Source organism: Electrophorus electricus, chromosome 20, assembly GCF_041902795.1.
Source record: "Electrophorus electricus isolate QZ-2024a chromosome 20, ASM4190279v1, whole genome shotgun sequence".
Classification (NCBI taxonomy): domain Eukaryota; kingdom Metazoa; phylum Chordata; class Actinopteri; order Gymnotiformes; family Gymnotidae; genus Electrophorus; species Electrophorus electricus.
Window position 1 is genome coordinate 8,834,184 of NC_137516.1, and position 12,231 is coordinate 8,846,414.

General features: G+C 40.0%; 1 protein-coding gene across 7 annotated transcripts in view; it reads right to left on the reverse strand.

Annotated features, from left to right (window-relative positions):
• ralgps1 (Ral GEF with PH domain and SH3 binding motif 1) overlaps positions 1-11,918 on the reverse strand; it is an 87,624-nt gene extending 75,706 nt beyond the window's left edge. For 3 of the 7 annotated variants that reach the window (XM_027009820.3, XM_027009817.3, XM_081703787.1), the window contains exons 1-5: positions 11,620-11,918; positions 6,179-6,287; positions 3,907-4,040; positions 2,025-2,129; positions 1,570-1,620 (exon numbers count right to left, since the gene is read on the reverse strand). In XM_027009820.3, coding sequence (XP_026865621.2) covers positions 1,570-1,620; positions 2,025-2,129; positions 3,907-3,963 — 213 coding nt within the window. In that variant the 5' untranslated portion in view covers positions 3,964-4,040; positions 6,179-6,287; positions 11,620-11,918. Of the gene's footprint in view, positions 1-1,569; positions 1,621-2,024; positions 2,130-2,966; positions 3,713-3,906; positions 4,041-4,173; positions 4,772-6,178; positions 6,288-11,619 lie in introns of those variants that run through there. The other 4 variants (XM_081703785.1, XM_081703784.1, XM_027009819.3 and 1 more) reach the window with 4 other exon arrangements.
• Between the last annotated feature and the right edge of the window lie 313 nt (positions 11,919-12,231).

The following is a 12,231-nucleotide window of genomic DNA, read 5'->3' on the forward strand; positions in this document are numbered from 1 at the left end:
TGCGGCTACGTGCCGTGATGAATGCACCCTCTGCTGCTGATGTGTTTTCCAGCACCGCGGGGAGAGAGGTGGTGATGGAGCTCGGCATTAAATACAGCAGCATGCCAGGGACGAGGGTGTGGAAACATGGAGCAGACAGTGTTAAAGAGCTCTGGGGACACCTCAAAGCGATATCTGAGCCTTCCTACAGTGGAGCTCAAAACACGTGGTGCAACGTAATTACTGCTGCAGAGATCAGAAAAGAAAAAAAATAGATGCGATGCAGTTTCTTCCTGGTGCTATGCTTTGAAAACATGCTGTTTCTACCTAAAACTGTATGTTCCATCCTTTTGGGGGTGTGCCTAAGAGTGACTCAGAAAAATGTCCAAAAAATGTGCTTTTTAAAAAGTAAAAACAAAAATGTAAACCGACAGTGACATCCACCAGTTCCCAGTTTCTGGTCTGTATAATTAGGTGCATCTGGAAAATAGGTCAACCATATACTTATCATCATTCTTAAATAATGCTAGCCCAACTCAGTCTCACACAAATCCAAACACTACGTGAGCAGGAAAACCATCTAGACTCACACTCACTCGGTCATTCCAAACATGAGAACAACACATCGCAGCTCCTTCACTCGGACAAGATGAGAAGCGCTGTGCAAGACCATAATGAATGGTCTGAGACTGACAAAAGGGCTTTTATGCTAAACAAGGTCAGAATGACAGAGGAGAGAAGGAAACACAAGTGTGGAGTAGATGGCACTGGAACATGATGTCACTGCCGGAAAGACCTGGCAGGCGGTGTGGGATATTAATACTGATTACAAGACAAAATCAAGAGACCATAGTGCTCATTAAACTCCACCTCAAGGACAAATATCCAAGCTGAAACCTTTGCTGCTTTGCGTATTCCTATAAAAGTAAAATTTACATCTACTCTAGCAAGGATGGTTGTTATTGATAATTCATCTTTCCTGGCTCACATTGCTCAGGTTACTATTTATAAAGATTTGTAGCAGGTTAAACAAATTTACCCAGAGTCATTATAACATTTTTTTTTTTTAAATCAACATATATTCAACCCAGTGATCAGGGTTTCCATAGTAAAATCTAGTAAATGTTAACAAAGATTTGCAGATCATACGCAGTAACAGCAATTCAGAACCATTATCTTTATCACAAAGCCTTAGCCTTCATAACAGCCTCATGTTACGAGGCACCGTGTAAACTGTACATATTTAGTGAAGGTAATGGAACTCTTGGAGCCTGGGGACGCATGGGGTACGCCTGCAATAATGTAAGCACTCCGGAGCCCTGCACCCTTGGGCTTGCAATGCAGGACTGGCTGGGTGCAACAACATCAGTAATGCACGGCTACACCGGCAGGGATTCCGGAGCATGAGGACGCAACTGAACGTGGCCTCTGGCCTCGCTATCGCTGGGCTCGTGAATAAAAGGGGTGGATGGAATTCTACATCTTTGCCAAAGCCCACAGCCTCACTGCACAGAAGGCCATGGTCAGTTCTGAAAAGGGCCTTGAAAGATGAGAAAGGCTTCCAGTTGCCACCCATATCCAGTACTTTACCTCGGGTTGGATTGCTTTGAATACAGGAGCATCCATCAAAGTGATCTGGCCCTTTCAAAAAAAGGAAATAGAGGTCAAAGTTTTACAATCAAATGAAATGAAAACCATATGCTGCTTATAAAGGTGTGGTGAAGAGTTTTGAGTGTTTTTGGATAAATAATCCACAATCGCTGTGCAACCTAAATTTACTATTTGGTTCTAATATGAATTTGGGGTTCAAGCCCCTGTTAAACTCTTCTAATTACAACTTTTATGGAACAAATTCAAACACAACTGCAATAATACCAATAAATATAGAGTACATAGCAGATTATTTGCATGTGTGTGTGTGTGTGTGTGTGTGTGTGTGTGTGTGTGTGTGTGTGTGTGTGTGTGTGTGTGCGCGCGCAAGTGGGTATGCCATGCGTGTCTGTTATCTGATGATCAAACTCTCTGCCACACATTCAGCCACTCACGGCAAATTCCTCAGGAGTCACTCTGAGCACGTCAAACACCACCGCATCATAGCTCTTGGCTGAGTCCAAGCTCCGCCCATCCAGAGACTCAGAACTGCTGCTGTCCTGCAGGTGCACAGAGGCAAAATGCACAGGAAATCCAACATGGAGAGTGTGCACTGAAGACAAGAAGTGCAGATGGTGCTTGTACACTGTTAATTACACCTCACAAAGCTATGTCATCAACAGGGCACTAAGTATATGGGTAAGAAAGCCCAGCAGGTTAAATATATGGACTCAGCTGGTTGTTCAAAGGAAAATATTAATGTTATGATCAGTCTACAGGCTCTTTCCAAACCTTTTCCAGGAGCTGAACACCTGGTTTTCATGTGCTTCATGTGGTTTTAAAGCAGGCTGCAAAATAAGAATCTGCAGTGGAGGCTTGTATAAACCCTCTGACCGGTTAAGCTGGTATGGTGAACACTTCATCAATTTAACTACTGCTGTCCAACAGTATGTAATCTGATAATGTAACAGACAGGAAAGGCAGATATCTACGCCTGCAAGATGCATCCATTTTTTCATTGATTACTGCGTTGTGCACTTAGTGGTGTTCTTCCAATAATACAATGAAATCCATTATTTGGGATTTCATATCCAAGGGTAAAAATAGACTCTAGAATAGAGGCATGAGGGTAAGATATATAGTCACCATGACATAGGATAGTCTCATGAAGACACATCATCTCAGTAACTATGAAGAGTAGCTGAAGCTCTCCACATTATCAACACTCTGAACTAGTAGCTGACTATTATCCTTTTTGCACATGCTTTTCATTAGTACATATTTAATTTTTTCAGCCCTCTCAGTTTTCATACATTTGTCTCAGTTATTCGGTGTTCAGAGAACCCACTGTGAGTGGCGAGTGCAAATGACATGACCTTCGAGCACGGTGATCTCACCTGCATAGGTAGAAGCATTTGATGGGCAGGCATGACTAGTCCTTACAGTGCACAAAGCTGAGATTAAAATACATCGCAACACTTCATTATATGCAAGATTCAGGAACAAACAAAATATATGTGCTTGCGTGTGCATTTGTGTGCAATAAGAAGCGATTCATAAGCATAACCACAGCAGTTATAGCCTTAGAAATGCACAGGTGCTTAACCGATGAGACGTGAAACGTAGTGTGAAAGGTGCAATGACAATGCTTCTCTGGCTGTCAAGACCCATAAGCTTATGCCCACGAGAGTTGCCAGTTTAGTCATACTAACGCAGTGCTATCCAGAAGCAAAATAAAATAACCTGGAATATGCTTTATATCAAACTCTCAATAAATGGTGCTCTACAGGGAGCTTCCAGTTAAGACATTTACATTTTTGGCATTTAGCATACGCTCTTATCCACAGCAACGCACAAAAGTGCTTTATCATATGCTCATAGAATGTATCCTAGCCAGTATAGTAGCTTAGAGTCAAAGAGAACAATGAACAATGAATTCTGCTAAAATACAAGAGTCAATGCTGATGCCTAGAAGAAATGCAAAATAAAAATGTGTTCTATAGCAATTAACAATAAGGGCAATACCAAAGAATAACAAACAATAAATGCTAGAGTGTAGGTCGCAGACCCTTTGAGGTTATTGACCATTAGATGGCCAGTAATCCAGGTTCTGTAAGTTTTCTCTTTAAAGTTGATGGGTGGTCTAAGGAGAAGCAACAAATTAAAGATATGAGCTTACCTGGGCACTGCATGGCAAAAAAAGATTTTTAAATGACATTGTAAAACGTTTAACTTTGGTTAAAATGTTCTGTTCTAAATGTACTCTTTAATGTCTAAAGACAGTAAAAGCACTAGTCGAAACTGCATGCCAATGAGGCATGTATCATGCAGTATTACCTGGGTAGTGGCGGAGGTGATGCTGATATTGGCAGAGAGCCCATTCCTCCTGTACATGCTCTCAGTCAGATGAGGAGACACAGCTCACAGCAGACCACAGCTGCTCACTGTCCCACGCGACCTCTCAGCCATCCCTGTAAGCACAACAAATATTACATTTGCCATTTTTTCACACAAATTTAATTTAATCACTCTAATAACTGACTGTAACCTTTTTTGTATACACGTCAATTACTAAATTCATATGTGTTAAAATTGGCTTAATACTTCTAAATGTGCACATTAGTTCAAGATTAAGAGTTCTTGAAGTCAGCCTATAGTCAACACAGTGAAAAAAAAGGGAAAAAAAATAACGCGCAAATATGTGCAATGCTTAAGATGTCCAGCAGAGGGAGGGCTTCTCCATCAGAGCAGGCTCTTCCCTTTCTCCTCACGCCTCTTCCATCCTACTGCGCTTGCCATACATTTAGCAAGTCGGCCATCACTCATTCCAATATACCACGTCTCGTTTCCATCATCACCACCAAGCCGTGCTGATCGGCCGCTTTCCCCAGTCACTGTCTCGTAGCCCTTTTCCCTGCGACAGAGCTATGGAACATAAACGGCTTGCGACCCCGAAAACGGGTCGAAATGTCGCTGTGGCAGAGTGCGGTCCAGCGCAGAGACACGGATGGAAATTTCTACAATGTTTGTTGTAAATGGCCCCCGTTACTCGTTGCACTCCTCATTACCAGACGCCGTCGAGGATGAAGAAGGGGGAAAAAGATGAACGGAGCGTGTCTTGTTCATGAGCCGGAAAAGCCGCCTCAACATTGCAAAAAGGGTTATTTTGCTGCTGGATAGAGTGAAACACGGAGAGTCTGCACTACAGACCCAGAAACCTAGCGAGTAACGTGTGTGTGTGTGTGTGCGCGCCATGAATAGAAGGTGTTTTTCATTCAGTAATGTGTTCCATTTATTAAAAGGTACATCTCCTTCAGAGACAGCAACTCGGCCACCTAACTATTGCATAATGCATATTTTAACTTTAACAGACTAGTATTAAGACATCACTATTAAAAGTAACTATAAATGAATATATAATAACGTATAATCCTGTAATTAACACTATATTATCACGGACGACGATATTACTGTATAAATCACCATGGGCCAACCTTCCATGTACTAATTAAGTCTTACGGACAATGGAGATTCTTTGTCCAAAAAGAAAATAACATAAGTATAACAAATTTCATCCAATAAAAGTACTATTGTAAAAGCAGAGTAGCTGTTACAGTTGGGAAGACCTCATTTGCATTAGGAAAAGCAGATGAAAATGGTGCACTGCTAATCCAGCATTTACTAGCTGGCTTTTTGCATTCTCCTGGACCCAGAGGTGGGATCAGGTGCTGCCCTGTGCAGGTAGTGGAAGGCTACATGTGGCTTCTCTGCTTTTTCAGTGTCTTAACATTCACCTGACACTTTTATCCAAAGCAACTTACAATTATGACTGAGTAGAAGATGAGCAATTGAGGGTTAAGGGTTTTGCTCAGGTGCCCAACAGTGGCAACTTGAACCAGCAACCTTTTGATTACAGGTCAAGTGCCTTAATCACTAAGCTACAACTGCCCTGTAATATATAGTATTTATAATAAATATTTCTATTGGTTAGTCATTTATATGACACTTTTATCCAAAGTGATTTACAATTATGACTGAATGTAACTGAGGGTTAAGGACCTTGCTCCAGGGCCCAAAAGCAGGAACTTTATCCTGGGGCTTGAACCAGCAAGCTTCTAATTACTAGTCAAATACCTTAACCATTCAGCTACTACTGCCTTCACTGGTCACTACGTTTGACCTTAATGGTGCCCAGTTCATTGCTGCGACAGGCTTTTGGCAATTCCACTGCACAATGCCTCTTCAGGCATTACAGGTGGATCTACTGCATAATATGACAGACTGTTCCAGTCATCATGTGCTAGTGACAAAATTGACTCTTTAAGGTTTAACCTCTCTGCCCTTTTAGATAGGTGGTCCAGTTATAAAATATTAACACATTTAAAAATAGCTAATAATAAATTGTTAATACATTTAAATTACATAAAACACACACAGACACACACTCACTCTTATATAATGAAATTGTGCAATCACCTGCAATACTACAACAAAATGAGCAGACTTTGGTCCACAGGTCAGAGTGCTGCAGTGGTTTTATCTTAATCTGAGGCAGTGACTCCTTATGGACTGGTTCTGCACCAGACACGCTTTGCTCTGTTACACTTACCCATTTTTGATCTTCACATGGCTGATCTTCACATGGCTTGGGTCCACACAGTGATACCGCTCAGGCCATCAGGCCAGTCTTTTCACTTCAAGAGGCCCCTTAAGCAACACTGTGAGATTTGAAGACAGAAAAGTGTGAGGTGGCCATGTTTACATTTACTTGATTTAAACAGGAAATTGACTTCTAGAGTCCTTTAAAGTCTGTAACCAGTGCCAAAATGGTTACTGCACTTTACTAAGGCAACAGACCATATTAAATGGAACCCTGCCTGAGGTGCAGACATGGTCTTATTGTCTAGACTGGCAGCTGCTGATTTAATTTAGAATGTATTCTATTGCTCGTTTTCAAGCCGATACACATAAAACTTTCCTGCTAGAAAAAAAAAAAATATATAGGCAAGTATTATCAAAGATTACAGCTGAACAGATGAGTTTGTGCTCAAATGTTTATTGTATGCACCATGGTGACCAGTGGTAAGAAATAACAATCACACCCTCAATGTTACTACACTGCAAGATTTTAACAACATAGACTAAAGTTCTAAACCAACAATCATAAAAGGGCCTTTGCAAGTTAAATGTAATATCTTCATTAAGAGTATATTTTGTTCAGGCCATTTTATAAAATTATAATATTGTCTGCATCTTACTTATGGACATATTAGGTCTGAATGTGAGTACAGGTGAGAAAACATGAGTTTATGGTGCAGGAATACATGATTTTATGTACCTTGTTTTGCTTACTATAAAATGTGGGTGCTAATGACATGCTAGGGAAAGAAATGTACTTATTGCACTCGTCTCTACATTTCATGTCTCAGAAAAAGTAAACATTTGAAATGTGCTTTGTTTGGAAATCAATCTAGTCTACATAATTAGAACAGTAATCATTTATATTATGAATGAATGAATGAATGAATGAATGAATGAATGAAGTTACACTTATAGCGCTTTTCTCAGAACCCAAGGACACTTTACAATCAACATCATTATGCATCATTGATACTGACATTTACTGGCTTATTAATTGATTCATATAATTCACTGTTTTTATTTGCTGTTTTTTATATTGTTCTATCTCATGTATGTGAATTTTATTGTTCTGTCTATGTTGCTGAATACTGTGGTTTCTGTTTTTATGTTGTATATTTAGTATACCTGGCTGCAAAAAAATCCTCTTATAATAAAAGGAAACAACTGAACTAAACATACATTTGATGGTAATAGTAACACAGTGTGCAGCTTTTACTGTAGTGACAAATATTAGACAATTAACGTGCAGGCCAAAATACTGTGCTTATTATCATTCAAATTACCAACACACCATCCCCCACACAGAATCGTGCCACTGTAAACTCTCTCTTAAATTCGAGCAGATGTCAGCAAGCAGAGTGGAGCTGGATTTGGAGAAAGAAAGTGTGGAATGTGTTCTAGCAGAAATAGGGGTGCCAGTGGAGATGTGGTGTGTAAGAAAAAAAAAAAAGAGCAGAAGCTGGACGAAACGGGCTTTGCTTGCGTGGAGGACATGACACCGGCAGCTTCTTACTGGTATTCACCCAGCCCTGGCTGAGCCAATACAACGATTGTTGGACTGTGGAGCAGAGCCGAGCTCTGGGCAAGGGAGTCTTGATGAAAAGGCATGAACCAGCCTGGGCATTGTTCATTTCAGGGTCTATAGAGTGGACCCAGATACATAGAGCTGACAGATCACAGCACCATCATCCAGCAGCTTGTCTGCTGTCTGCTAGCCATCTCAAGCCCAGGAGAGATGCAGCGCATTCGCACAGATGACTTTTTGGAAAATGCTGACATCCAGATGTTCAGCAGCTGGACAAGGAGACGGATGTGGGCTGCTCCCTTGTTGTGAAGACAAGCTGCAGTGCACTGAGTGCTGCGCCCTCTGCTGTCCTGACTACGAATGCTGATGTGTTGAATATCATCTCTGAGCTGGACCAGATGGACAGGATGTGCAAGGTGCTAGACCTTAACACCAAGGCATAGCTACAGTGCGACCGACCATCATAAACAAACAAAAAGTCCCACTGGTGCACATATGTGTGCTCCAGTGCTGTCTAAATACTTTCCCTTTCAGCCACTTGGCAATGCAAATATATAAGCAGTATTCAGTAAAGCTGCAGGAGAGACTTCACTGTAGGAGAACGAGCATATATTTTACACACCGAACTTAGAAAGTCCCCATGGCAAACTAAAACAGTAGAATACAATAGTTGTGTATTGCAATGTTTTTCACTCTGTTAAAACATAAACATTCTGAGTGAAATAAGCAATGTGACAAGCCTAGGGGTAAAGGTGCGTGATTCATCAAACACTTTTGTCCTGAACAGAAACCCTGACTCTTCCATAAACGAGTTACTGGGAACTATGTGTTTAGGTTCCATGCAGAATCACAGGTGTGATTCGTACCCCGTTTCATCTCAAAGACTGAACACCAACTGCTGAGATGTCCATGGTTTCTGTAGCAACAAAAAGAGCTGTGAGACATCCATATACTCCCCCCCTTTTTTTACATAATCAGTTGCAAGGCAAAGGCTGCCTGAAGGCTGTAAGCAGACTCATACTCTGGTTTGTCTCTGCTGTAAGCAGACTCATTATACTTTGGTTTGACTCTGCTTTAAGATCTCTAATGCCTGCCATTAGCATGGTAGACCTTTAGAGCATGCATTAAACAACAGTGAAAGCTCTGGTTGCATAACCAGTCTTTAACTATAGACAATTTCACAGACTCTTTGTGTTCTGCACAGCATAAAAGCCAATTTAATTTAGTTTTTTGATTCATAATTGGCCTTTGATTCAGTTTCCTATGTTAATAATAGCACAGGCTTAATGTGACAACTATAACTGTAAGGTGCATATTTTTAGCACAAAATACTTTACAGCTATTTAATAAATATTTTAAAGAAACGAGTACCTAGAATAATTTTAATTTTTAATTTTAATGCATAAACTATGTAAAATGTGTATATATAAATGTAGCATATAGTATATAACCGGTGAGAAAAATCTTAGGGACACACCAAGTATTCGTTACTTATTCAAGCAGTGGAAAATACTACATATGTACCAGTTCCACTAAATCAAAACATAGCAGTACAGTGCAGGATTAAGCACATTAAGCAAAAGAGCTTCTCTTCACCTGCCACCTTAACTTTAACTGATAAAGTGCACTAACCCATGACAGTTTCTTTCTTATATCACTACTATGGACCACAGAAGACCACTGTGGACCATAGAAGATGACAGATGACCACAGTGGACCACAGAAGACCACAGTGGACCATAAAAGACCACCGAGGACCACAGAAGACCATAGTGGATAACAGAAGACCACTGAAGACCACCATGGATCACAGAAAACCATGGTGAATGCTGATGCTGAAAGCATACACAGACTTGTTCTCCCCTCATGGTCAAAACAATGCATATTTCAGGAATTTTGCCAAACTTGAAATAACACGTCATACCAAAGTCTATTAATGACTCAAAATGCTCCATTCATTAGACATACAAAGCAATGAAGGAAGTACACTGGTAAAAAATGCAGGGATCTTATTTTCAGTTTTAATAAACCAGAACTGGCATTATAGTGTGTACTGTCTGTGTGTACTGTTTAGATACACATAATTCCAGAAAAAGTACCACTGTCATCCTTGTGGAAACAGTATTTTCTAAAATATACTGTAAACTGTAATTTGTGTAAGGATTAAAGTTTAACAGTGATGGACAATGAATGTGATTCACTGAGTAATGAGGGTTTGGTATGTATGTTGCTACAGAGCTTAGACAAATGCATTTTCCAACACATGAAATGTTTTAAAATCAGTGGAAAAGTTAAGTTTAAAATTAAATCTAGTGACCAAGCTGAGGAACTGGTTGCAGTTTGTATAATGTATTTCTTGCAACGTATATAATGTAAACAAACATAGAAAGAGAGAAACAGGCTGCATTTTGAGGCTGTGTAAATTACTACATTAATGTCAGTACCAAGAACATAATGGAGGCACTATAATGAAATTCAAACCACCAAATGTTTTAAAAAGTTTATATATGTGAGCAGATTCATTATCTTTCAGGTTAAAAATAATCTAACATCTGTTTGTGTGTAGCATGTACATGTAATGTCTTGTATATATCTGAAAAATAACATGGTTACAATCAATGCAGTGTGATACATTCATTTGAAGGGTGTAGCAAACTTTTACAGACTTCAAGATGGAACTGTGAACTAATATAAACATAACAATTCTTCTGAAAAGTCTGGATATATCTCCAGTATGGTACAACTGGAAATTTAGGTATCAGCATATACACACTTACATGCACAGACACACACACACACTTATAGGTTAGCCAGATTTTTTAATGTTCTAATTAATGACTGCCCTTTGTAATGATAGTATGGACATCTGGGCTTTAAATCAGATGAAAGAAATCTTTTTGATGTTTAAAAAACATGACTGCAGCCTTTTCACATGTAGACATTACATGTTACATGTAAAATAATAATTTTAAAAAACAGGCTTAAGCTGAAGTGCAAAATGTAACATTAGGTTATTATATTTGTATACAAGTGCTAAGCAGAGTTGTGTTAAAAGGACAGCCTGCGTTTTTAATTATTTAGGTTACAATAAGCGACAGATGCCTTTTTAACCAAAGGTCTGGCAAAAGATGCCGAAACTGGAAAAAAGAAGTAAAAGCAAGAACAAGTAAACCGGAAACATAAACGAGAAAACGGGTGAAAAACACACCTGTAAAATCAGGTACTTTTCTAATTCTGCGTGCCAACCTACCTGCCTCTCACGACGTCAGCAACATTCTTTCTGTCTCATACTGTTAGGAATTTAATATACTGCTTATGAAAGAAACATGAAATTGAAATAATTGGCGCAAAATATTACTTGGCCTATTCTGTAATTTACTGCTGTAGCGTAAAAAATCTATATTGATGGCAACCACTAGGATGCGTTCAATGCTGACTACACAGATTTTCAGTAGCCAGCGGTACTATGTACACTATGTACACCTAACACCTGCTTTTCCTCTTTTATAGACCGCACATATGTAAATAACAAAAACAAGTAGGACACCCCACATTCGACAATAATACTATACATACATCACCATCAAAGTAGCAACATGTCCGATTATTTCACGACACACTGGAGTACTAGACACCAGCTCTTAGGCCAACACAAAACCCAGTACCCTTACAGTACCCCTGTCATAACCAAGATCCCTTATATTGAGGAATTGCAGTGCAATGGCGCGGGTGTGATATTTAGCTCGGCAGTGGTGCCTTCCTCATGGGGGGTGGGGGGAGGTAGGCTTGCTCTTACGACGCAAGTCTATTAAAGCCGTTTTTTGACGTGTCTAGCATGATAGTGAAACTAAACAGCGGCACACGAGAATTTCATGAAAACTCACCTGTTAAAGGACAACTCTGCTGAGTCCTGCCTTCAGCCTCCCTTCACAGATTCGGATGCACCAGATTATTTTGCTTGATATGTATATCTGCACCGCGGCTGTTCAAAAATCATTCCAATTTCGATATGGATCCATATCTCAAGATAATTCACTGGCCTGAATCAGGTCTATATTTTAAAACTGTACACTTGCGTATCGTAACCATTCTATATCTTCGTAAGAACATCAATACTATGACGCGTCGAGTATGTCAAGGTAATGTAAGTGTGGTCTCGGATACGATACTACAGGATGGTGGAGAGGCGGGCCATTTGCCAACAGCTGGGCATCGAAACCAGGAAGTGTCAGGTACGTTTTTGATAGAAAGCGATATTGACAAATCATTTGTTGCCGTTGTAAGACTAAACACCGCCTACCTGTAAGACAACCAATCACTAATTAGGTCAGTATTGTCGCGCGCAGGTGCGCATCTCTCGACCATCTTTGTGTTCACGCTGATAGCCTACAGTAAAAAATAGCAATAGCTAGATAACTGGCTAAAACGACTCGGCATTCACGACTGAATCTTACCACCACATTCAATTACAAACAGTGCATCTTACAAACCCTATT